General features: G+C 35.9%; 3 protein-coding genes across 6 annotated transcripts; 1 reads left to right on the plus strand and 2 right to left on the minus strand.

Annotated features, from left to right (window-relative positions):
- Positions 1–2,262: 2,262 nt before the first annotated feature.
- LOC108999372 (CASP-like protein 1F1) lies at positions 2,263–3,435 on the minus strand. Its single transcript, XM_018976294.2, has 4 exons — positions 3,362–3,435; positions 2,942–3,150; positions 2,748–2,871; positions 2,263–2,658 (listed from the first exon to the last, which is right to left on the minus strand). The coding sequence occupies exons 2-4, from the start codon at positions 3,139–3,141 to the stop codon at positions 2,431–2,433; spliced, it is 552 nt and encodes a 183-aa protein (XP_018831839.1). The 5' UTR covers positions 3,142–3,150; positions 3,362–3,435; the 3' UTR covers positions 2,263–2,430.
- Positions 3,436–4,380: 945 nt separating this feature from the next.
- LOC108998949 lies at positions 4,381–10,219 on the minus strand. 4 transcript variants are annotated; one of them, XM_035687932.1, is made up of 6 exons: positions 10,022–10,219; positions 7,416–9,155; positions 7,036–7,287; positions 6,561–6,641; positions 4,890–5,522; positions 4,381–4,789 (listed from the first exon to the last, which is right to left on the minus strand). In XM_035687932.1, exons 2-6 carry the CDS (start codon positions 8,691–8,693, stop codon positions 4,733–4,735), a joined length of 2,301 nt encoding a protein of 766 aa, XP_035543825.1. In that variant the 5' UTR covers positions 8,694–9,155; positions 10,022–10,219; the 3' UTR covers positions 4,381–4,732. The 4 variants fall into 4 exon arrangements, with proteins under 4 accessions (XP_035543825.1, XP_018831296.1, XP_035543826.1 ...); XM_018975751.2 differs by having other exon boundaries at positions 10,001–10,219; XM_035687933.1 differs by lacking the exon at positions 10,022–10,219 and adding an exon at positions 9,908–9,925.
- A 2,591-nt stretch (positions 10,220–12,810) lies between these two features.
- LOC108999301 (ubiquitin-conjugating enzyme E2 27) lies at positions 12,811–18,580 on the plus strand. The gene is made up of 5 exons (XM_018976210.2): positions 12,811–13,229; positions 13,674–13,722; positions 17,541–17,700; positions 17,848–17,937; positions 18,181–18,580. Exons 1-5 carry the CDS (start codon positions 13,052–13,054, stop codon positions 18,286–18,288), a joined length of 585 nt encoding a protein of 194 aa, XP_018831755.1. The 5' UTR covers positions 12,811–13,051; the 3' UTR covers positions 18,289–18,580.
- Positions 18,581–22,879: the final 4,299 nt, after the last annotated feature.

Below are 22,879 nucleotides of genomic sequence, written 5' to 3' on the forward strand. Positions count from 1 at the left end.
TGGCCTTGCCCTGTCACTTTTGAGACTGCTTTAACTACTCCCACCAGGCAGATGATCAACCCATCAACTTGATGGTGACCGATTTCATCTTCATACAATTTGGGATGTCCTTGTAATAAAAAATAAACTCCAAAAGAAATTGATAAAGCCCTTAACATGCAGAATACTAGAAAATTCTGGTCGATCAACTCTAAAGCCTAGGTCTCCCTGAGGCCCTTCCTACCACGTTACTCCAAAACAGAGCATGATTATGATACGAGTTCTCAAAACTAAAGTCAGAATCATGATTATATATCTCGAACCCTCCAGGTTTTATGCCTTTAAATGCTAGGTTAATTATGTTATTTGCTTGTGCAAATTTGCAATCATCATGGTCTGCACGTTACAATTGCAATAAGGGGCTTTCTCATTTGGAACCTGCGCACGCCGCCCACGACCTCTACCACCATACATGATAATTGATGGTAAATTACCCTTGGAAAACAATAAAACTCTAATGCCAACTGCGCTAGGCAGAATAAGAATTATTCTGACGGCTAGTTAATCAACAAAAATTAGGGATTGGGATTGGGATTGAGAAATGATGCAAAACAGAGAGAAAACTTTAATATTAGGGTTTATTCCTAAAAGTAAAAAACTAGTTTTGAAGCCCATAAGCCCAGTTTAAATAGTTAAGGAAACTCAAGATTCTAAGAAGTTTGCATGAAAAGTCAAAATCTGAATTATTGCATAAAAATAAAATAAATATTGTGCAAACAATTTGGCCCAAACCAGAATAATTACCATCTCTAAAAGTGACAACAAAACATTACTATAAAAGGAAAAAAAAAATAACTTAAATCGATGATTCAGAGGAAAAAATGGTTGGTTTCGAATTCGAAATAGGGACTGCTAAGCAAAGCGTGGTGATCACGATGTGCACGCTGAAAAGAGTTTTCCGAATTAGGATCATATGCATGATTTTAATATCTGTAGCCAAAATTATAGTCAAACTACTGATGCGTGCACAATATTGTCCAAATTCAAGAATCTTCACATTTTTCTACCATACTTATGCTTATCTGTCCTCTCGAAGTAGTCAAATGCTATCAACGTAGAATTTACTAACTTGGCATAATAAAACCCGGATCCCCTGCATCAAAGTGTTCAAATAAGCAAGGAGTATAATATGACACATATATACATGGGCTATCGCCAACTCGTAAATTTGTCTTTAGAACCTCTGATATTTTGAAGGTCTTTCACACACACACACACACACACGCAGAGATTGGGGGTTTCGAATATCTAACTGAACCAATGAATGGCAAATGCCCACCTTTCCCTTTAATTATCGGCTTTGATGATCGACAACATTTGGCATTGTGTTTAAATTAAAGATTACTCGATTTGAGATATGGAATTGACATAAATTGATTTTTTTTAAAGAGGACGGTACCCAATTTTATTGATAGCCCTCACTTGTGGAGAGAGAAAACCGTGGTTACAATCCGAAATCTAGGGGTTACAAATATTCAAAAAGGACCAAAACCCATGCCTCAAAAATTCTTAGATACCCAGCGACAATACAATTTGCTAGAAAGATTGCAAGAAATAAAACCAAAGCGACAACCTCATGAGGAAATCCTCAAATAAGGAAAACCAATTCTATTCGTGTGAATAAAACCTCTTAATTTACTGATCAACAGGGCCCAGTCACCCAATCAATCCGTAGTTAACCCTTAGCACCTTGTCTAACAAGAAAATTTGCAACCGCATTTTCCTTGCGAAAAATATGGCTCACTCTATACTCCAATTGATCCAGACAACTTTTCAGCTCATCCCAATAATCCTCGAGATACCAAATGTTACACTCAACCTTTCTAACCCAATTGACATAAATTGAATTGCATCAAGTATAGTTATCCCTCCAAAACAATGTATGAATCAGAAACATCTTAACCATTTAATTAAACTTGTGCTTAGTTACGTTACGTGAGGGTGCACTTCTGTGCTAAACTTGTGGTCCGGAAGCCACACTAAAAGCATAGCCAATGGCCATGCATGATTGCATGGTGTTGTGACTACTTTTAATAGACTTCCAAGTAGATTTTTACTGCAATTTTTTATAATTATTAATGTATGCTGTCACATAGATCCATCCTAATTTCCTTTTAAGGAACTCGTTATCTGAAACTGCAAGGCCAGATGATCTGTATCTTTCTGTTTTGCTCAATAAGAGAAACATGATGCAAACAGAAAATAAAAAGGAGATCAGAAAAATTAAGGAAGAAGTTGGTTGATTGATTGATTGATTTTAAAAGGGGCTTGTTTTTAATACAAGAGCAGATTCATTCATATACGTCTATCCCACCCTGCATCACCTCTTTGTCATTCTCTTTCCATCTCCTCTTCCTGGGATAGCACATCATCCATCTACGCTAAAACTCTCTAATTAAAAACCTGAACCTGTCTGGACTTACTAGCAGAGAGGATTGTAAGCATGAGTAAGAAACAGAGACACAAGTATGAAAGTATCACAGAACTTGTCATTTTGTTGCAGAATTTGCCAAAGTGATCACAAATTGGAGACCAACCCGCATGGCCGTTCCCATACCGTCCGATGTATCCCTCTGCTGTTGCAGCCGCACATCCAGCAAGAACCAGCGACATCATAAACTGTAAAAACCAATCAACAAAATTTCCAATTATTCTTCTAATTAATTGTTAATGGAAATTATATGCATTTACAACAACACCAGCCATACCAAATCATGTAAGAACAAGTAGAAGTAGTTTGCAGAACTTAGGCCTGGACGACATAAAAATAAAACAAACAGCAAGGACAGCACAGAGAAGGCACATGCAACAGCATTTGCAAAAGTAAAAAACCTGCAAATACATGGTTAAATAAATAAACACCTCCTCCAAAACTCTCTTTATAATATCATATTTGTCTTACTTCATACTAGAAGAATAGCTATATCGAGCATAAAAGGTGATGCCGATAATTTCTTCCGATTGTTTGCTAGTGAGCATCACCCATGTCGCAGCCAGTGAAGTCGCAATAGCCAAAATTCTCAAGCAAATTTGAGCTCCAAGGACTATCTTTTGGGTTTTGAGAGCTGGGTTCTGTGGAAACTTGGCTTCAAAGCCATCCATTGTGTGATTCTTGCGAAAAAAACACAGAAAAAAAAACTGTTTTAGGAGGCTGATACAAGAAACCACAGACGAAGCAGGGAAGAAATGTAGAGGGAAAGGAGTGATGATTCATGAAGCAAAGGGAAAGGATGGAGAGAAAGAGCGTGAAGTTAATAGGGGTATTTATAGAAGAGAAAGTGTAGGAATCTTTCGAGGACACGATGATGATGTGAGCGATTACCTCACTTGCAGAAAGAGTACGGGGTTCTCAATAAAATCCCATTTTGCTAAGTTGTTTGGACTGGAAGCAGAACCACTCGGACTTGGGATATATATGCACAATGGTGATCATGTTGCATTATTAGGGATTAAATACAGCATTAAACGGTTTGACATATGATGAGTTTTTAAAAAAATATGCTTTAAATTTGGGCAGATTGGATTCATTAATTCTTGATTTCCCTTGAAAGGAAAAGGGAAACCAATAAATGAAGTGAGTAAATGGCTAGTTGACCTGAAAAGAGTAACGGATGTCCCTCATGCATTCATACGACAAATCTCATTTAAGAACATTAACTAATCACTTGGATTATGGACAGGTTGCTGTTGTTATGGGTGTAATTAATGCTCCAAATCTGGTCTGTTAATAGCTTTATCGTCCAAAAGTAAAGCCAGAACTTGAAGCTCTCGTATCATATGTAGTCATAGTGTTCTTCTTGCCAAAACTATTTCCAGAATTGGATAGTCCAAATATCTCAGAACTTTCAGCTAAATTGGCTAAATGTATGCAAATTGTACATGATTTCTTCAAATTTTTCAGATGAAAGATAGTTGCTTTCGAAGGGAACTTCACGCAAGTTGCAAAGGATGCAAGTGAAATGAGGAAGACACGGCAAGTTTGGAGGCAGAATCCAATCCTTACCTACATTGAATGTCACTGTTGTGGAAGTTACAAAGCTTGAGGTGGCACTTTTCTTTCTTTAATACGTACAAGTACCTTCTTTTATTTGGGACTCACATCTATATATATACTTGGAAAACTTCTCTTCTCCTTTTATCTTTTCTACTACTACATTTACTTCTATAATTATACTCTTTTATCCTTTTCCTTCGTGCATTAATGGTATGGATTTATGCATGCAAGCGAGCGAGCGAGCTCTCCATATTTACAAGTTTTGAAACAATATTTAAAAAAAAAAAAAGGTGAGCAATCAAACTGTGTTAAAAAGCTGTGAGTACAACCTAAATACACAATAAACATACAAGAGAAAATGCCCAACTAGAGATAAAGATGAGCATAGATCCATAAATGCGACAACATAAGAAGAGTGTGAACTTTTATGAGCAGCCATCCAAATATAAAGAGATTTGAACATAATGGCTCTTAACTTCATCATCGTCATCTCACAATCTTAAAAGTTCCGAGCATTGCATTCTTTCCAAATATCAACTAATTCCTGAATAGATTCATTTATAAAATTAAATTGAATTGGGAAATTTCCCCAAGGATAAGATCCCTGAATTATATGTACGAAAAGTATACTTGCATTTCTCATCCAAATCAAGATGCACAAGGACAACAGACAAGTACTTGTCTAGTGCACTGAGCATTTTAGTTGTTGATGTTGAAGTATTTTGGATCTGAAGGAAAATGATACTCCACATGTAACTGCAATGCAGAAACAACACCTTGTCATAAGAACATGCAACAAGTGAAATTCAACTAGCTTTACACATATACATTCATTGAATGTGTTTGGGTGTTTTACCTTGCCCTCATCAGCATCCGTATGGCGTTGTGGAAAGACCACCCTTAAATCATTATACAAGTAGAAGTGCCGCCCTCCTTCCACATCCATATTCGTGGTTACTTGTTCATGTAAGGAATCAGATTTGCACTTCTGGATTGACCTTGAGCATTTCTTAGGTAAAGAGCATAAAAAGCGGAGGTGAAGAGCATAACGCAGAACTGCAGAAGCATTCTCATTTATCTTTGGAGGGCCATGTGCAGACTTGTTCTCAGTTACGTGACTTTTATTTGATGGGAAGTAGTCCTCCGTATCAGTATTTTCAAACGGATGACTGTCAAATCCACTACAATGCAATGCCACTCTGCTCTCCTCTGAGTCCTCTCCTTTGCTTTCCATTTCAGAAGCAATATGCTCACAATAACTAGAAACCCCAGTTTCCATCATTTTCATCCTCTTGTTCATCGATCTTATTGAATGAACAACATCAAACCCATTTGAGTTAGCATCACCATTGCTAAGCTGCATAGTATGACTAGTGTTTGGGATCAAAGAGGGCTTGGCAACAGTTTTCAAGTTAGGATCTCTAGGTCCTTCATTTCTACCCACAGAAGTTGGTGTAGGAGACAGAGTGATCTTTTGCCGCAGGAATGTCTTTCATTCAAACAAGATGGAAGAAAAATGATCAATCATTAAGAATAAATATTATAGAAACAAATAATAGTATACAAAAATCAAACATCATATGTGTCAGAGTTTCTAATCAACTCTAGGGGTGCATATTGGTCTAAAATGGCGCTTCAGACTTTCATCCACAAAAGTATGCGCTTTAGTTTGAAACGTGCAAGTTAAGATCAAGCCCAATATTTAACCATATAATATAATGTAGGTTATAGACTTGCCACAGTTGAGTTTGGAACCACAAACAGACTTTGAGTGGCTCAGCATGTCATGACGTTGTTAGGATCTCATATAGGCCTGATGAGGGCCATTGTAGCACTTGTGTCACCCAGGGCACAAGGGGCATGATGACTTGCATCCTCACCTTCCTCCAGCTTAACCTGCAGTATGTGTAGGGTTCCAAGCCTATGGTGGCAACTAAAAACAAGGGTTGTGCTTGTTGTGGCACTTTATAGTAATAAGATTAGCTAAACCTTATTTGGCCACTATGAGAGCAATTGTTCATAGCCATTATGGAGAACTCATTTACGAAGAAGATAGGTCAAATACATTTATATGTCAAAAGTCGAGATATGCAGTTGAGGCATTCTAACATACCAATAGACTTTCATATTGTTCTCATATGACTCGATCAATTACTCACCGTCTATTTTCATTGACTCTTTATCAACACAAAAAACCCATTGTTTAACTCTTTGACAACATGAAAATTATCTCTCCCATTATGCTAGGGAAGAAATTAGTAAAGCTATAATCCCTAAAGGTTGACACCACAAATTCTACTTTAAACCATAGTTTGATTGAGCCTCAACTATATCAACTGTACTTGTTTATTTGTTGATAAGATCATTGTTACCATCACTACACAACTACTTTTCAATATTTTGTCTTAAACCATGCAAAGATAATGAAAAAATAATAAAGTAGAAATCGCATCATCAACCATGCAAAAGAATTGCTCACACAGATAGAAAAAAATTAAAAGATTGCAGACTTTTTTAGGCAAACCACCTTGGTACCAGCTGGCATGTCACTCAAGTCGTAATTACAAAAGAAGGTATGGATAGGTGTCTTTTCTGGATTGCTGAGAACCTGACATAAGAAATCCTGTTTGTCAGCGTGCGAAAACCTTCTCTTGAGCTATACTGCCATCATATATCAACTAATTGGTGCATTAACATACAACTCGTAGTTGACTATGTCTGTTCAAGGCATTGAGTCTCCTGAATTTCAAGCAGGAATGGCAATTGTCTTATATGAGCTACGTGTTCACTCGTCTTGGCAATAGAAGTCTTGTTAGCAAAAATATTTGGCACCAACTGTTTTTTTCTTTTTTTTCTCAAAAATACTATTTCTATCTGATAGTTGATGTTAGCAGTAATTTTACATCGAGGTCAGAAGCTGCTCCATTCATACTTGATGAAGGGATGAGAAAGATTTCATGAAATATTTGATAATCAAAATATTTCATGAAACAGCCACTTACTAGTTGTATCCGACCTTTCATAGGTATACGCAGACGACTCTTATCTGCTTGTGATTCATCATTGCTAAGGTTCCTCTTCATCTGGATGCCTCTGCACTTGTTTGCTGCAATATTCATAGTGAGATCGATTGTGGAATAATACAATAGGCAATTATCTCCATCCACGCTAGTTACCGCAAATGGAAGTTTTTGTGATTTTGGTGAGAATTTCCCTCCAGTGACATTCATAATAGCAAGGAAACCATCAATTCTCTGAAAATCATAAGTTGAAAACAGGGACCAAATTAAAAACAGGCAATGCCTTGTTTTAAACCCAAGTGAATCATTCTAAATGCAGAAATAAGATCTTATATCACAAGACTGAATGTACAAAGGCCAACCTGACTAAATTTGTTGGATAATAACCGGCCAGAAAACAAAGATTCCTCAAATGAACCAACCAAGGATCTTCTAATTGGCAGTCCACTCAGAGATCTAATCAATTTCACATGGGAAGTGAAGTCAGAATCCAGATTCCTACGCCATCTCATTCCACTGGTATTTCGAGGAATTAACAAGTTAAATTCTTTCTGCGAATTATCGATATCTTCTGATGATTTACTCAGCAGCCTAAAATTGATTTTCTTGGAAGGTAAATAGTCTGGTCTAGTTCCATCAAGTGACTGTTCCATGCCCTTCAAAGTTTCTTTGTCATGATCTAACACTGTCATATTGTCCTTATATCCACCAGAAGATTTCACTATTTCAGGAAGTTTTGGGCCAAGGGGAGACAACGATAGAGGAGGTGATACCAGATTTTTAGGAGTTGGAGGCATGGCTATTTCCCTTGTTTTGGACCTTACCTTGGTTGATTCTCCAAAGTAATTAAGTTCAGGTGATGACAGAAAATGGTGTTGACACTGTTGCTCCCGGTTTTCTTGAGACGGGCCATCAGCAAGAAATATGGATCCTCCCCCACAATTATCATCCAATGAATTCTTCAATTGTGGGAAACATGACAAAGACCAGATTGGAGTATTGATAAAATTAGACTCACCTTTATGAGGCCTCTTATGTTCTTGTAACATATAAACATTATCAGGATCATCACCACTTGTGAAATTACTCTGATAAGCACCACTATTAATGTCTAGAGAATCACCATTACATTGATCAAAGCAAAACATTCCATCCAAAGTTGACATTAAACGCTTCCTAACTACCAACCCAGTGGCCTCATTTGGATAATCTTCGATACTAACCACAGTAGAAGAATATTTATTTCCATCAAACACATTATCAGAAGAATTTAAAGTCCTTGATTCAAAACCAACAATCCTAGGGACAAGTGTCTGAATGTTTCGTCCATTAATACTAGACAACCAACTATTTTGTTCAATAGAATTAATCTTCAACTTACTCATGCTGGATCTATCATCATTATGCATATTTGTGCAATCTGATTCCTTTAGAAACTGTGGAATGGTTCTCCTTTGGAACTCTCCAAAAGAAGCACCTGGAATATCCACTTGCATTCGGTTGCCCATATTTCCTCCATGCATTGCATTCATGTCACAACTTCTCAAGCTAATCATTCTCAGAGGATTTTGCACTAATGTGCTCAGCGATGCTGCTACTTCCTCGGCAACACTGCCAGAGGATATCTGAGGAAAGCCCATTCTACAGTTGAGTAAATGTTCTCCAGAATATTAAAGATGGTCTTCTTTAACAGTTGTCCCACCTACTAATATACGAGTTATTCCCTCATTCTAATTTCGTCCATGCATAAGAATCCAACTCCACCTTAAACTCCCAATGAACGATTAAAATAAAGTCCCAACTCTATGTTTGCCAATAAAGAAAATTAAAACTTCACAGCCCTAATCCCTTGAATAGAAGATGCAAGTTTGTCTAATAAGATTCCATATCCATATATCTCTTCAAGGGAGACTACCAAGTGTATTTACCAAATGCACCCAATTTCAACTGTGGTACTTCAACAGCTTGTGTAGACCAGAAACCGAAAATCATCATCAACTAAACTTGGTAAAAACAAAAGAATCTGAAAAGAACATGTTAGTCATGCGCGGAAGAAAAGAGCAAAGTGCCATTCATGGTTTTCCAAACATCAATGCACTGTCCTGGAATAACATTCAAAAGAAAAAGAACTCCATAAGTTTTTATTGATAGATAAAACACAGGGAGCATGAGAAATACATCTGCAAACTTCATTATCACTTTTTAATTAAAAACCATTCAAAGAAGGATATACAAACTATAAATAGAATGTTCATCATATAATGTAAAGCTAAAGGGTAATAATTCTTAGAAGTAACAATTCATCATACAACTGCTAATAATAGTCATAATCAAATTTCATCGGTTTTGTTTCATGCTATGCCACACCCGTCTAGTATCTTTAAACCAATAACAAATTCTTAAATGCTCTCAACATAATGATGTTTAAAAACAATGTAATCAAAATTGAAATCAAAGCATAAAATCGAAGAGCCCCCCATCTCCTCGACGGGGAAAAAACAGTTATCCAACCATCTCCTGCTGGAATTTCGCTAAGGAAGCTTTTGGTGGTTTGAAACTGTAAGAAAAGAAAAGATAAATCTTTTTTCCAAACTTAGTTGTTTCGTCATTGCCTAGAAGATTAAACTAACAACCCCCAGTTAAATAAGCTCATCAAAACTTTTACTTACAAAAAAAAAAGCTCATCAAAACTATTCATTTTTTGTCTAGTTATTCATTTATCTTAAACCAGAACAACAACAAGGATAACAACCGTTGCACTACTTCCCTTCCTTTTCCCAAGATTTCTCCAAAACCAAACAGATTGCAAACATCAAATACACAAAATTGCTACTTAGAGTACATGACATCAAACCTGTTCCTCAGATTTCACAGTCATATAAAGATGCAATAACAAACACAAACCCAAAGGGGAGGAGGACTGTAAAATCCGAAAAAGAAGACGCACCAACGAAGATTGCGATCATACATATATATAACACAAGATTAAAAACCCAAGTTTCTCTCTTTGTTATTCTAAAGGTTTCTTCTTTCGCTTTCTCCTTTGGATCTCTTTTGTTGTATTTATTGTTCCTCGTATCTCCATCTCTCTTTTCAGAGTCTAAAACTGAGTTCACGAGTAATGTATATCCGAGTGTTCGGTTTTGGGGCCTTATAAGAACTACCAAAGAAAAATTGAAAAGGTGATAGATGATTTCTTTTTAAGCCTCCCAAATTTGAAAAGAAAAAACAGAGTAAAGAAATAGAAAAAAAATGGTGGGTCATGAATTCATGATGACTTTAGCCAGAATTCTGTGGCTGGTGCGCTTGTACCTCACAGTGGAAACCACATCTGACCAGTGACATTTTTCCTATTTGTAGTTCCACATTGCGGCTCTCTTTCTCTCTATTTTTTTTTTTTCCTTCAATTTCTGAGGCCATTGCTTGCCCCTCAGTTTCCTCCAAAGGATCGATCAATATGTACCCCGCGGTACTTTCCTTTATCGGGTTTCATGTCAAGAGACTGTTTTTGTAGCATAGTGCATGGCTATGATTGCCAATAAACAAAAAGTGAAAACAAAAAAAAAAAGAGTGGACCAAAAATTTATCACTATTTTAAAATTTTAATACCAATTTAAACGGCCTACAGGACTCATGCTCTTTGTTATTCCTTGTTTTTTAAGTTTATATTGTAAAAAGGCAAGTCATTTAAATAATAATAACTATAAATATAAGAATTTCATCATCTGATTAAAGAGAATATTCTCCATCTATTTGTTCTCCTTCACTATCAAAGACAATGAGAAGTCTGTCGATTACTATAAGCTAATCGTGAGCTATATATTCTGATTTCATAAACCTACCATATAGAAATTATTTTCTCCTCTTGGTTTGGTGTTACCAAGATTCTGAACAGAAAACTTCATGCTCATTTTAGATTTTGCAAGGTTAACGGGTTATCTAGATAGATACATAGGCATTGTTTGAGGCTTATTGTGAAAAGAAGCACGAGCAACCCTCCATTATCTGATGATGGGGTCCAGAAGTGACTGCACCGATCGCCAACCATCAAGACACCACACGGGAAGTGGCGCCGCATTAATGACACCACGTCATACGTCACACCCCATTAAAAGCCATGGTTGGGACAATTATGGACGTGACACAAATCCTTGACATAAGGTACGAGAATGTCCCCCGAAACCTCGTATAAAAAACATGATACATGTATGAATAAATATCTCTGAACCCTATTATTATCCAGTAATTCTCTCAGGTGAACTATTAACTTTGGCATCAGAGGCTCTCCAGACTACTATCGAGCCCATCTTTGCCTTTGTGATCGCAAGTAGAAACATTTTGACCTGAGTCATAGAAATTTAGTCTGGACATACAAAACATGTCCTAACACTACATTTTTTACAAAAAATATCAACAAATTTGCACAAAGCAAAGTTACAAAGTTACATATCTTACAAATCCAAACTAAAACCAAACTAAACTTACAAATCAAAACAATTTCACAAATCCAACAAAAAACTAAACAAACTTACAAAATTACAAATCAAAGCAATGAAATAAACAAAACCAAGTACTAATTAGCGAATTGCACAGATCTTCAGATATGGTCAAACCCACAAGCCACAACTGCAATCATGAGCCATACAAATTTGTGCACAAATTGCAGCCCATGGTCGCGACTATAGGTCATTAATTAAACTCATAAACCTGTCATGACGTCAACCACGGTCGCAGCCGCCAGCCGTGGATCTCTAATGACAACGGAGAGCTATACAAAAGCTAGAACTTGCAACCGTGGGTCTCTAATGCCAGTCATGACCCATGACAACGGAGATAATTTCTCTGCTAACTTAAACGAGAAGGGAAAATGAAAAAAAAAAAAGAGAAATAAGAGAGAATAGAGGATTGTGGCGACTGGCAGTCTAGCACTGAGGCGTGAAAAGCTTGAAAGAGAGGGGAGAAGGGGGGGGGGGAATTGGGAAGTAGAGATCTGAGAGGAGAGAGAAGTGGTATTTATAGTTAAGGTTTTGTTTTGTTTTTAATATATATGTTATTATGATTTATTTTAATATATATATATATATATATATATTTAAATCTATAATAAAACGACGTTATTTTGTAGATACCCAACGTTTCATTACAAATCTAATTATATATATGCAGGTTGAACGGAAATATTTCTAGCGGGCTTGGGCTTAGCTTTGGTTCTATTCATGTCTCTTCACATTTTGCGAGAATCCACTTGCATACCAGCACCTGAGAGACGAGGGACCCCATCCACCCTAGGTGGGGGGAAGGGGGTGGATGCCAAGGGCGCGAGGGCGGAGATCCGCCGCACACCCTTAATTTAGAGGTGTATTACCTTGTTTTTTTTTTTTTTTTTTTTTCCTTTTAACTATTTCATATTTTCATGAGCTTGTTCATTTTTTTTTTAATTTTAGTGAACACTTTATATTTTAACCAACTTTTATGCTACTATTTGGTTAAGGAATTTTAATTTGCTAGTTTTTTTTTCTTTTTGAAATAAAAAATAATAATAATTCTTGAAATTTTTTTTGTGCCAAACATATGAATGCTTGCAGTTGCTGAACGAACAGCTGAAGCAAACGCACGTATGACCACTAATACTATGTTGCATCAGTTATCACTAGAAGTAACGCTTCGGATTGGCGAACATTGTTTTACAGAATGGTCCCGACCCCGCCAGAACTTCCCTCACCACCTTAGGCGCCGTGTTCCCACTTACCCCCCCCCCTCTCTCTCTCTCTCCCTCTCCCCAACTCTTTTTTTCTCTCCGATCTCTAAAAAAGCAAACCAAACCAAAAGCAAAAGCGAAGCATCAACACTGACAGTGAGAGCTTACTAAATACATTACACGCCTATATACACATTAATATGTATATTTCAGGTCTCTCGCTCTGAGTCTGCAGGATTTGGTTGTTATTGTGATCCTGTGTCTGCGCCCGCGTGTGTTTGAAGGACCGAAACGGAGAAGATGATAGACTTCGCTCGTGTTCAAAAAGAGCTTCAAGAATGCACCAGAGACATGGAGGCATCTGGCATCAGAGTCAGCCCCAAAGGCGACACTCTCGCTCGTCTCATCGGAACCATCCCTGGCCCCATCGGTACCCCCTACGAAGGCGGCACCTTCCAAATCGATATCTCTCTCCCAGGTTTCCATTTTTCACGCTCTTTGCTTTCCCTGATTTATTATTTTTTCCCTTTTTTTGAGGTTATTATTTATTTTTTCCTTGTATTTAAACATTGGCTCTATTTAATTCTGGGCTTTCTTTGTTGTTGTTGGTGTGTAATTTGCAACAAGACTTTTTTTTTTTGTCATTTAGTTTTGGAGATTTAGGCGTTAAAGTGGAGATTTAGGGATTAAAGTGATCGGATTGTGTAGCTGTTATGTAATTGGGGAAACGTCTCTGTGTGTGTGCTGTTTCAATAATTAATATGAAGGAGGGAAGATTGTAAAAAAGTGCGCTTCGATTTCCCTTGGCTAATGCCTAATGGTCAACTAGTTGGTTGTTGTATTAGGAATGAAGACTGGGTACGTTGGCGTTGCTAACTTGCTATTAACTTGCGTTGTATCAATGGTGGGTTTCTTTTTGCAGATGGGTACCCTTTTGAGCCTCCCAAGATGCAGTTTGCAACCAAAGTTTGGTAGGAAAAGATTAGGTGTAACTTCTCTATTCGTATCTGTGCTTTTTTCTTAATTCCTTGGTGACAGATGGTATTATTTCTAGAGTTTTGCTACTCATCATCCCGGCACACCACACACTACACTTATTTTTATTCTTTTTATTTATTTTATTTTATTTTTCTTAAACTAATTGAATTCTTCTACTCATCATCCATATATCACACATTTGGTAAGAGAAAAAAAATAAAAAAATAAAATAAAAGTGTGGTGTGTGGGGATGATGAATAGAATTTTTCTTATTTCTATATTTTCTCACATGTCGTAGTTTGCTACGAATGTTACAAAGATGGATGCACGATTAGATGGAATGAATACTTTTTTGGGTAACTGTCAATCCCTATTTATTATTTATTGTTTGTATCCACAATGAACCACAACCGCTAAAGAAAAGTAGCAAAGCAAAGCTTCCAATGTTTGAAACTTTCTTCTGACTTGCATTTGGTTCCTCAACTCATCTCAACTCATCATTACAATTTTTTTAAATTCCAACATAAAATATAATAAACAATTCAACTTTTTCAAATCTCAAAATAATAATAATATTAAAAAATAATATTCTAACAATTTTTATCATCTTAACTTAACTCAGTTCAACATCCAAACGCAGCCTAATGGTTTAACATCTATACATAGAAAACTGAATGAAGTTAATATGGCAAGAATCAGATTGGAATCTCAGCTTTTGACTATAGAGTTTCAGTTTTATCCTCACATAAAGCCTGTACGCTCTATTTAGCATAGCTTATATCATTCCTCAATATTAGTCATTTCTTCATCAACGGAATTTCTGGAACCAATAGTTAGATATATTTCATAAGGATATCAGACGCATTAATGCCATTCTTTCCTCATTTCGTTCCCTTGTCTTCTTTGAGAACTAAATTTCTTTAAAGTTCAGCTAGTCGCCACGAGATTTCTCTACTAGAAATAAGTTGTTGATACATGGTGTTAGTAAGCAATAGGGATGTAAAACTCTGTATCAATTCACTAGTCCTTGAAGTTTTTATGCTATAAAAAAAAGTTTTTATGCTGCCATTTGAATTTTTTGAATTTCCCATGACTTCTCTCTTGGATTCCCATTAGAGTCATTGAAGTGTATAAAATAACAGATGCATTTTTCTTGGTGTAACTAATCTCTGCTTGGATTTTTTACTTCTTATGATTATTATGAAAACAAATGATAGAATGCATGGATTTTTTGTAGCAGTGGTGTAACACCCCCTTCCCATAAGTCAAGAATATTACGCACATTCATCACATAATGCCCAGTAAAGAGATTCAATCTTATAAAAATATCTCATCTATTGGATCATAAGACGTATCTAGCATGACAGTCTCTCATAACATAAAAGCTGAAACATAAAAGAAATTATATAAACTAGTTCTATGTGATACTAACACTGCTTTAATGTCTAAATCATACACTAAATCTCCGGAAATTTATTCTACTCCTGGCACTCCTGCTCTGTATCCACGAAATCATCATCTGGGACATTAAAACATAAAAACAGAGAAACAAACAAATGAGTCAAAGACTCAGTAATAGCACATCATACTGTAAACTTAACTTAGTTTAACTTTAGGGTTAATTTTGAAAACTTACATACATCATCACACATACACATAACATATAGATCCATTCATTAGTAACATAAGCGGAATCAAACATAATCATGGCAATACATGTAATGTAGATGCATGAATGACTGACTACATGTATTTCCTATCATTCGTACATAGCTCATTCATCTTGTCTTTCACTTACTTAGTGGCCATCATAACATGTGTGCATTGGTCCAACGTATGGCCAACCGTATATAATACATTATAACATAAGGTAAACCACGCTTGGGTTCGTGGCACCGTTTAACGTATTATAACATGTAGTGAAACACGTTTGGGTCCGTGTTATCATATAGCATATGGTAAACCACGCTTGAGTCCGTGGCACCGTCTAACGTATCATAACATGTAGTGAAACACTGTAATGCCTTAATGGAAGACCCAAACCACATGGTCTATATTCTAGGATTAGTCAATGATACAGTTCCATTGAAACCTTATAAAGAGTAAGAATTTTTCCTTCCTAAACAATGTGAGACTTCATACACCACCTACTGTTATCCTTATCATATGGGGTATCACAGTAGCACGTCGAGAATTTAAGGGGGATAGATTGTGATACCCCATATGATAATGGTAGGTGGTGTATGAGATCTCGCATTGCTTAGGAAGGAGAAATTCTTGCCCTTTATAAGATTTCAATGAGCCTCCAATTGCATAATTGATTAGTCCTTTTGGAGTATAGACCATGTGGTTTAGGCCTTCCATTGGGACGTTACAAACACGCTTGGGTCCGTGTTATCACATAGCATATGGTAAACCACGCTTGAGTCCGTGACACCGTCCAATGTATCAGAACACGTAGTGAAACACGCTTGGGTCTGTGTTATCACATAGCATATGGTCAACCATGCTTGAGTCCGTGACACCGCATCACATATCATAACCTGTGGTGAAACACGCTTGGGTCCGTGTCACCTCAAAACATAATAGCTTACATGTGGTGGACCACGCTTGAGTCTGTGGTTTGCACATTCACCCATAACTTAAGGCCAATCTTAAAACTTGCTTGTCATTCATATGTTTTCTTACTAACTTCCATAATGCATACGAACATATTGACTTCATGAATTTACATGCCATGGCGTACTCTTGTGCATGGCATACATGTGATTTGCATAACATATCATCTATTCTAACAACAATCAATGTCAACATAGCATGCATAGTCATTCACAAGCATATCATCGTAATTCATCAAGATTCATGAAAAGGGGCTAACCTTGAATTGGCTCGTAATGTAACGTAGGTAACATCACATTTTTAATATTTACAGCACACATAAGGTTATGATCATGCTACTTACTTCTTAGTGCTGCCTCCACAATCTCACGTCGTAGCTCATGACCGAGAGAGAGAGGAGGGTGGCGGACGGTCATGGGCTTACCGGAATAGTGGGGATTTGACAGAATTTGGCTGGCCAGTAATTTCTGGGCAGCGTGGATGGTGTTCTGATGTTCCCTGTGGTCGACAATGGGCCGAGCAAAAACACACAGGGGCTGTCTGCTTATTGATAGTGGAGAGAGAGCAACGTAGAGGGGTTTTGGGCATCGACGCACATCGTGGAGGAAGGAGGGCTTACCATCGGCGTGCTCTGTGGTGGTTTTTTGCGAGGTAGGTGATTGGTTTGCTGTGAGGAAGGCTATGGGGCTCTGCCGTGTAGAAGAAAATTAGAATTTACATGGGGAAGGTTTCTGGCCACAAGGATGCTGCTGGTTGATGGAGGAATATTGTGGGGAACAAGAATATATATGTATATGTATGTGAGGGTTTTTTATGTGTGAATAGGTTCCAATTAGGAAACTACTCCAACTAGGAAATCAACACTGAGGCATATGGGCGTGAAGGGTGGAAGAATCCCACTCAAATACAACCACTATCTCAAACTAATCCGATAAAATATTACTAAAAATACTAATAAAATAAAAATAATTATTCTAATCCCTAATTTAGGACCTGTATATTACAAGTGGAATTATTGGAATCATGTATTCTGCTTTGTTCTACTGTTTTTAGACTTTTAGAGATGATTGGCTGGGGGTAAATTATGTGCTGCTCTATACATGATAACATGATAATGCAGCATCTGGCCAGTGTATATACAAGATGATTAACTCTTGAATGCTTTTTGTGTGTGCATATTTACACATTTAAGGCACCCTAATATCAGCAGTCAAAGTGGAGCAATTTGTCTGGACATCTTAAAGGACCAATGGAGTCCAGCATTGACTTTGAAGACCGCCCTTCTGTCTGTACAAGCACTACTCTCTGCACCAGAACCTGATGACCCTCAAGATGCTGTGGTAGCACAACAGGTCTTTAATTTAGTTCGGTTCTTAAATGTGATTATGACTGTAGCTTTAAGTGACTTGTCTTCTGCTCTCAGTCTTGCCTTGTATGGATCTTGCTTTTGTTCGACTCTCATCTTATTCAATATTAGTGTCTTTGTGTGGACACTGCAGTATCTTAAAGACTATCAGACTTTTGTCGGCACAGCTCGCTACTGGACTGAAACTTTTGCCAAAGCATCATCTTTGGGAGTTGAAGAAAAGGTATGGTGCACTTTTTGTCTCTGTCGCCCCAGTGAATGAATTTATTGGAAGGGTAGATATATATTTCTGCCGTATGTCTGTCAATATCTTCATGGATGAAAAAGTATTTAAGATATCAGAATTCCACCTTTTGTATCTGGCATGGCAATATCTTTTTCTAATTTGTTTCTCTCTTGAATTATAAATTTGCAACGGGTATAGCATGTATTAGCAATTTGGTAAGTCACTGTTGGAATGAAACAGGTGCAAAAACTTTTGGAGATGGGTTTCGCTGAAGCACTCGTGAGAAGTGCTCTGGAAGCAGTTGGTGGTGATGAAAACTTGGCTCTTGAAAAGCTTTGCTCTGGCTAGAGTGTTCACTAGGTGTCAACTTTTCTGCCAAGTGAGAAAGCTTTCGTACCATCCACCATGAGAGGTGGAAATTATACAGACAGTTCTTTAAGTTGGAATAGCTTAAGCTTTTAGTCTTTAATTAATTTCTCGTGCATTCCTTTTTTTTGAATGACATCATTTCTTATGATGTAACTGGATTGATATCACTATGACCATCTTGGCAAGCAACTTCTGCCATGAGGGTGGAATCTGAAGTTGCCCCAAACTATCAACGGAGTTCAAACCTTCAAAGTTGGTCTGTTTACTTTCACAAAATTTTTCATTTTATCTCATTTAATTATTACAATTTTTTTAAATTTTCACACAAAATAAAATAAACAATTCAATTTTTTCAAATCTCAAAATAAAAATAATATTAAAAAAATATTTTCTAATAATATTTTATTTTTTTATCTAAACTGATCTCATTTACAAAAACTTACAAAAACAAATGACGTTTTAATTTAATCAACTAAGCTTTAGTACTCTCACTACTATTCTTTACTTTATTATTACTTTTTACTTACTTTTTTACTATTCATTACTTTTCACCTACTTTTTATTATTATTTAATATTTTATTATTACTTTTTCATTATTTTTTCACTACTATTCATAAACATTTTTAACACTTCTCATTATCCAAATTTACCCTAGTCTCTAGGCTAAAGGCTTGTTGAAATCGTAGTCTGCATGGCGGGAATTGCCTTGGGTCAAAAGGGCTGGTGGCTTATTAGTGCTTGTAGGTAGGTTGGCAAGAAGAAAAGCAAGTGGCTGGGGCAAGTGAAACTGGTGCCACTATGGACCTCACAACATACTTTAACAATAAATACAGTGAAATTCACTTATTGTTTTTATTTCTATCCGAATTGTAGAAGATATTTGGGGAAGAAAATTGTAGTAAATCCTAATCCTCAACAGAGCACTCTCACTTGAGTTGGCAGGGTTTAATCATTCGATAAAAACTCATAATGGTAGAACTCTCGTAGGAGTGGGAGGATCAGTAGAACGGAGTACAAAGTGCTAATTGGTATTAAAGAAGGGGTCTCCTCCTCCTATCTATCCAATTCACTTCCTGTATGGGTATAACTCCCATAGATTAGAGTTCATCAAGTACTCTTATTATTATTCTTTATTTTTTACTTATTTTTTATTACTATTTATTATTTTTCACATACTTTTTACTATTATTTAATATTTTATTATTACTTTTTTATTACTTTTTTACTACTATTCACAAACATTCTCAAACATTTTCGGTTCTAGTTGATTACCGGTTATTTTGTTCAAATAAATATAAATAGAAGTCACTATTGGGAACATTCATTTTGTACACATGATGTGGCATCATCTAGATCACATATCTTTCTAAGTGAGTTTTGAGAACAATCAACTAGAAGCAGCCATGCAGTAAGTACAAAGTGTGCACTGCTATGATGACTTCTCTCTAACATTACTCATTTTGTTCACCCCTAGACTGTTGGCTCCTTTCCTTTTAGCCCAATAGTTGAAGTTTTGCAAGCAATATGGACCGGAGCAGGTGTGAAGTCATAAGATCTAATTTTCTTAGGGCAGGTTTGGGGCATAAAATAAAACATAAAATTCTTATCTCATCTCATCTCATCATTACACATTTTTCAAATTTCCATACAAAATATAATAAACAATTCAACTTTTTTAAATCCCAATACACATTTTTCAAATCCCAAAACAATAATAATATTAAAACTTAATATTTTAAATTTCAAAACAAAACACAAAATTCTCATCTCAACCCCCAAACCTACCTTTAGAATCCATACTGACTCATTTTAATTTTTGTAGCATGACATGAAGTATAAACAAATTTGAGCTTGCCCTGTATTTACCACCCATTTTGTTTTATGCATCGTTTGTCCTCTGGGATATGTATGTATGCAGCATATACATGCCTATATGGTCCGAACAAATGTTGTTGTGAATTCAGGGAACAGGGCATAACTTACAATAAAAGCTTAAAAAGTAGAGGAGGGTATTTTTCCGGCGAGAAAAGTGATAGGCATTTAGTTGTGAAAGCAAAGAATAATTACTGTACCCATAAAAAGGGTTTTGGATTGTTTGACAGTGCTTCTTTAACAACGTAAAAGAGAGAATGAAAGTGCAAGTTTGGGAGGGTCGGCTTTTCTATAGAAGCTGTGTGAACTTTTCAGAAACTGCAGTTACTCCGAGACAGAGAGAGAATACTTGCATTGTTTTTTCATCAAAAGCTCATATTACTACTACTACTTTATGTAATTGCACAGAAATTTAGGTTGTGTTTGGATGTTAAAGTGAGTTGAGTTGAGATGATAAAATATTGTTAGAATATTATTTTTTAATATTATTATTATTTTGGAATTTGAAAAAGTTAAATTATTTATTATATTTTGTGTTGAAATTTGAAAAAATTGTAATGATGAGTTGAGATGAGTTGAGAGTGGTTTGAGTTCCAAACGCACCCTAAACATCTTTGTGGTTATCAAATAAACAGTAAAAAATTAGTCCTGAAAGGCAAAGCAAGACACGTTAAAATACCAAAAAAAAAAAAAAAGAAAAAGAGAAGAGATCTTCATCTTATTCAATTAAATATTAAACATATTCTTAAACAAGAGTGAAGAAAAATATAATTAAATTGATGTTTTTTACTAATAATTTAGCCAGAAAGTGAATAAGGTTGCATGCGTGTGAGAGTCAGGAAACAAGACATGATGAGCAGTAAATGTAAATGGACGGTGGTGGCCCTTCCCTGTGTGGGGTAGCTCTGGTACAATGGGTTATCCATGCATGGAGGCAAGCCGGATCCTCTGAAGGAGGGAGGAGAAAGAGAGAGATGAGAGGAGGAAGATGGAAATGTCAGCGGCACATTAAAGAATAGCATTGAATGGGAGGATAGGGAAGAGAAAGAGAGAGTAACTGCGATGTGATTGACCATCCATCCATCCATCCATCCATCCATCGACGCATTCAAAGTAGTAATAACGTGTTGTTTGAGTTCTGACGCATTGACCAGTGTTTGTTCATAGATTCCTGTCCTCTGCTTTCTCCAAAACCCAAATCTCTGCTATCCATCGTCCTTTGTCCGTGCCATTGCCCTTTGCCTTTCTTCTTCAAAGAAAGTCACCGTCCTTTCCTTTTAAATTACGCCACTTTGGTTTTACTTTTGACAATTCATTCTCTTTTTCATATATATATATACTTGACTTTGTGAGAGAAATAGAATACTTAACTAGGCTTAGGTTTTGCTTAAACCTCTACTATGCCCTTCTCCGTAACAACATAAATAATATAATATATCCTATTTTAATCAAATCCCATAAAAGCAATTTTTTTTAATGAGTTTTGTTTTTTAATCAAATCTCCAACAGTTTAATAACATCTTTTAAATTTTAAAATAATAATAATAATATTATAATAATATTTTATTTAATTTATTTAAAATAATCTCATTTCATTATTCAAACCAGCTCTTGATATTATGGATGGCATATTTTTTATTATTCTTTGTTTTTAATCAATACAAATAAGACATTTTTGTAGTTAGTCTTGTTATTGACTGATTTGAATATCCTCCTCTACCTCTAAATATATTATATATATATATATATATATATATATTTGGACGTTGAATGAGAGGTGGCGGGAGGAGAAGGTGGTTCACGTGCATGGGGCATGGGGCATGGGGCATGGGGGGCTCCAAATCAATGGATTTGAAATATTTTTATAGACAAATGAGGTTGACCAATGTACGTGTTCTCACTGTTATTCTTTAAAGGGTCTCCATCTACCCAATTCAATTCAATTCTCCTTTATACTTTTGATCTAATCATAAGACTAACAGCCAAAAGGCTTTAATTTCTTGCGTTGATTTCTTTATATGTTTTATAAAAGTGGAAGAGAAAAAAGACCCTTCACGACAGAGCTAGCTAGCTAGGCATATCTTTTTGAATATTCTCAAGGCATGCAAGTGTCGAAACTGGACGACCTATTATATAATATAATAAGAGTAATGTTACGTATAATCGTGTGCAAGTGTCGTGCAGTCGTTTTAAAAAAGAGTGGGATCTATTATTAAAAAATTAATTTATTTTCATGTGAATCCTATATTTATTCACTTTTTTCAAAACGACTGCACGGTACTTGCACACTCACGACTGTAAATATCATTTCTCATATGATAAACTCACGATTACTACAACGTTTGAGATATATCCATCTTTATAAATTAAAATCTAATTTAAGCATCGAGAATATTTCAGATATTTTAAGAATAATTTATTATTATTTATTATTAATTAATATTTTATCATTATTTTTTTATTATCATTCACAAAAATATTTGAGAATATCTCAATGCTCAAATATAATTTAAAACAAAAATTAATAAATAAAAAAGCTTCACATATTCATATAAACTTAGGAGACGTTTGGATTCGAAAGAAATTTTAGCTCATCTCAATTCATCTCAACTCATCTCACTACTATTCATTACTATTCAGCAACTTTAACTCACAAATCTCATTATTATTCACAGCTCATCTCATTATTATTCACAA

This window comes from Juglans regia, chromosome 2, assembly GCF_001411555.2.
Source record: "Juglans regia cultivar Chandler chromosome 2, Walnut 2.0, whole genome shotgun sequence".
In the NCBI taxonomy this organism is placed as follows: Eukaryota; Viridiplantae; Streptophyta; class Magnoliopsida; order Fagales; family Juglandaceae; genus Juglans; species Juglans regia.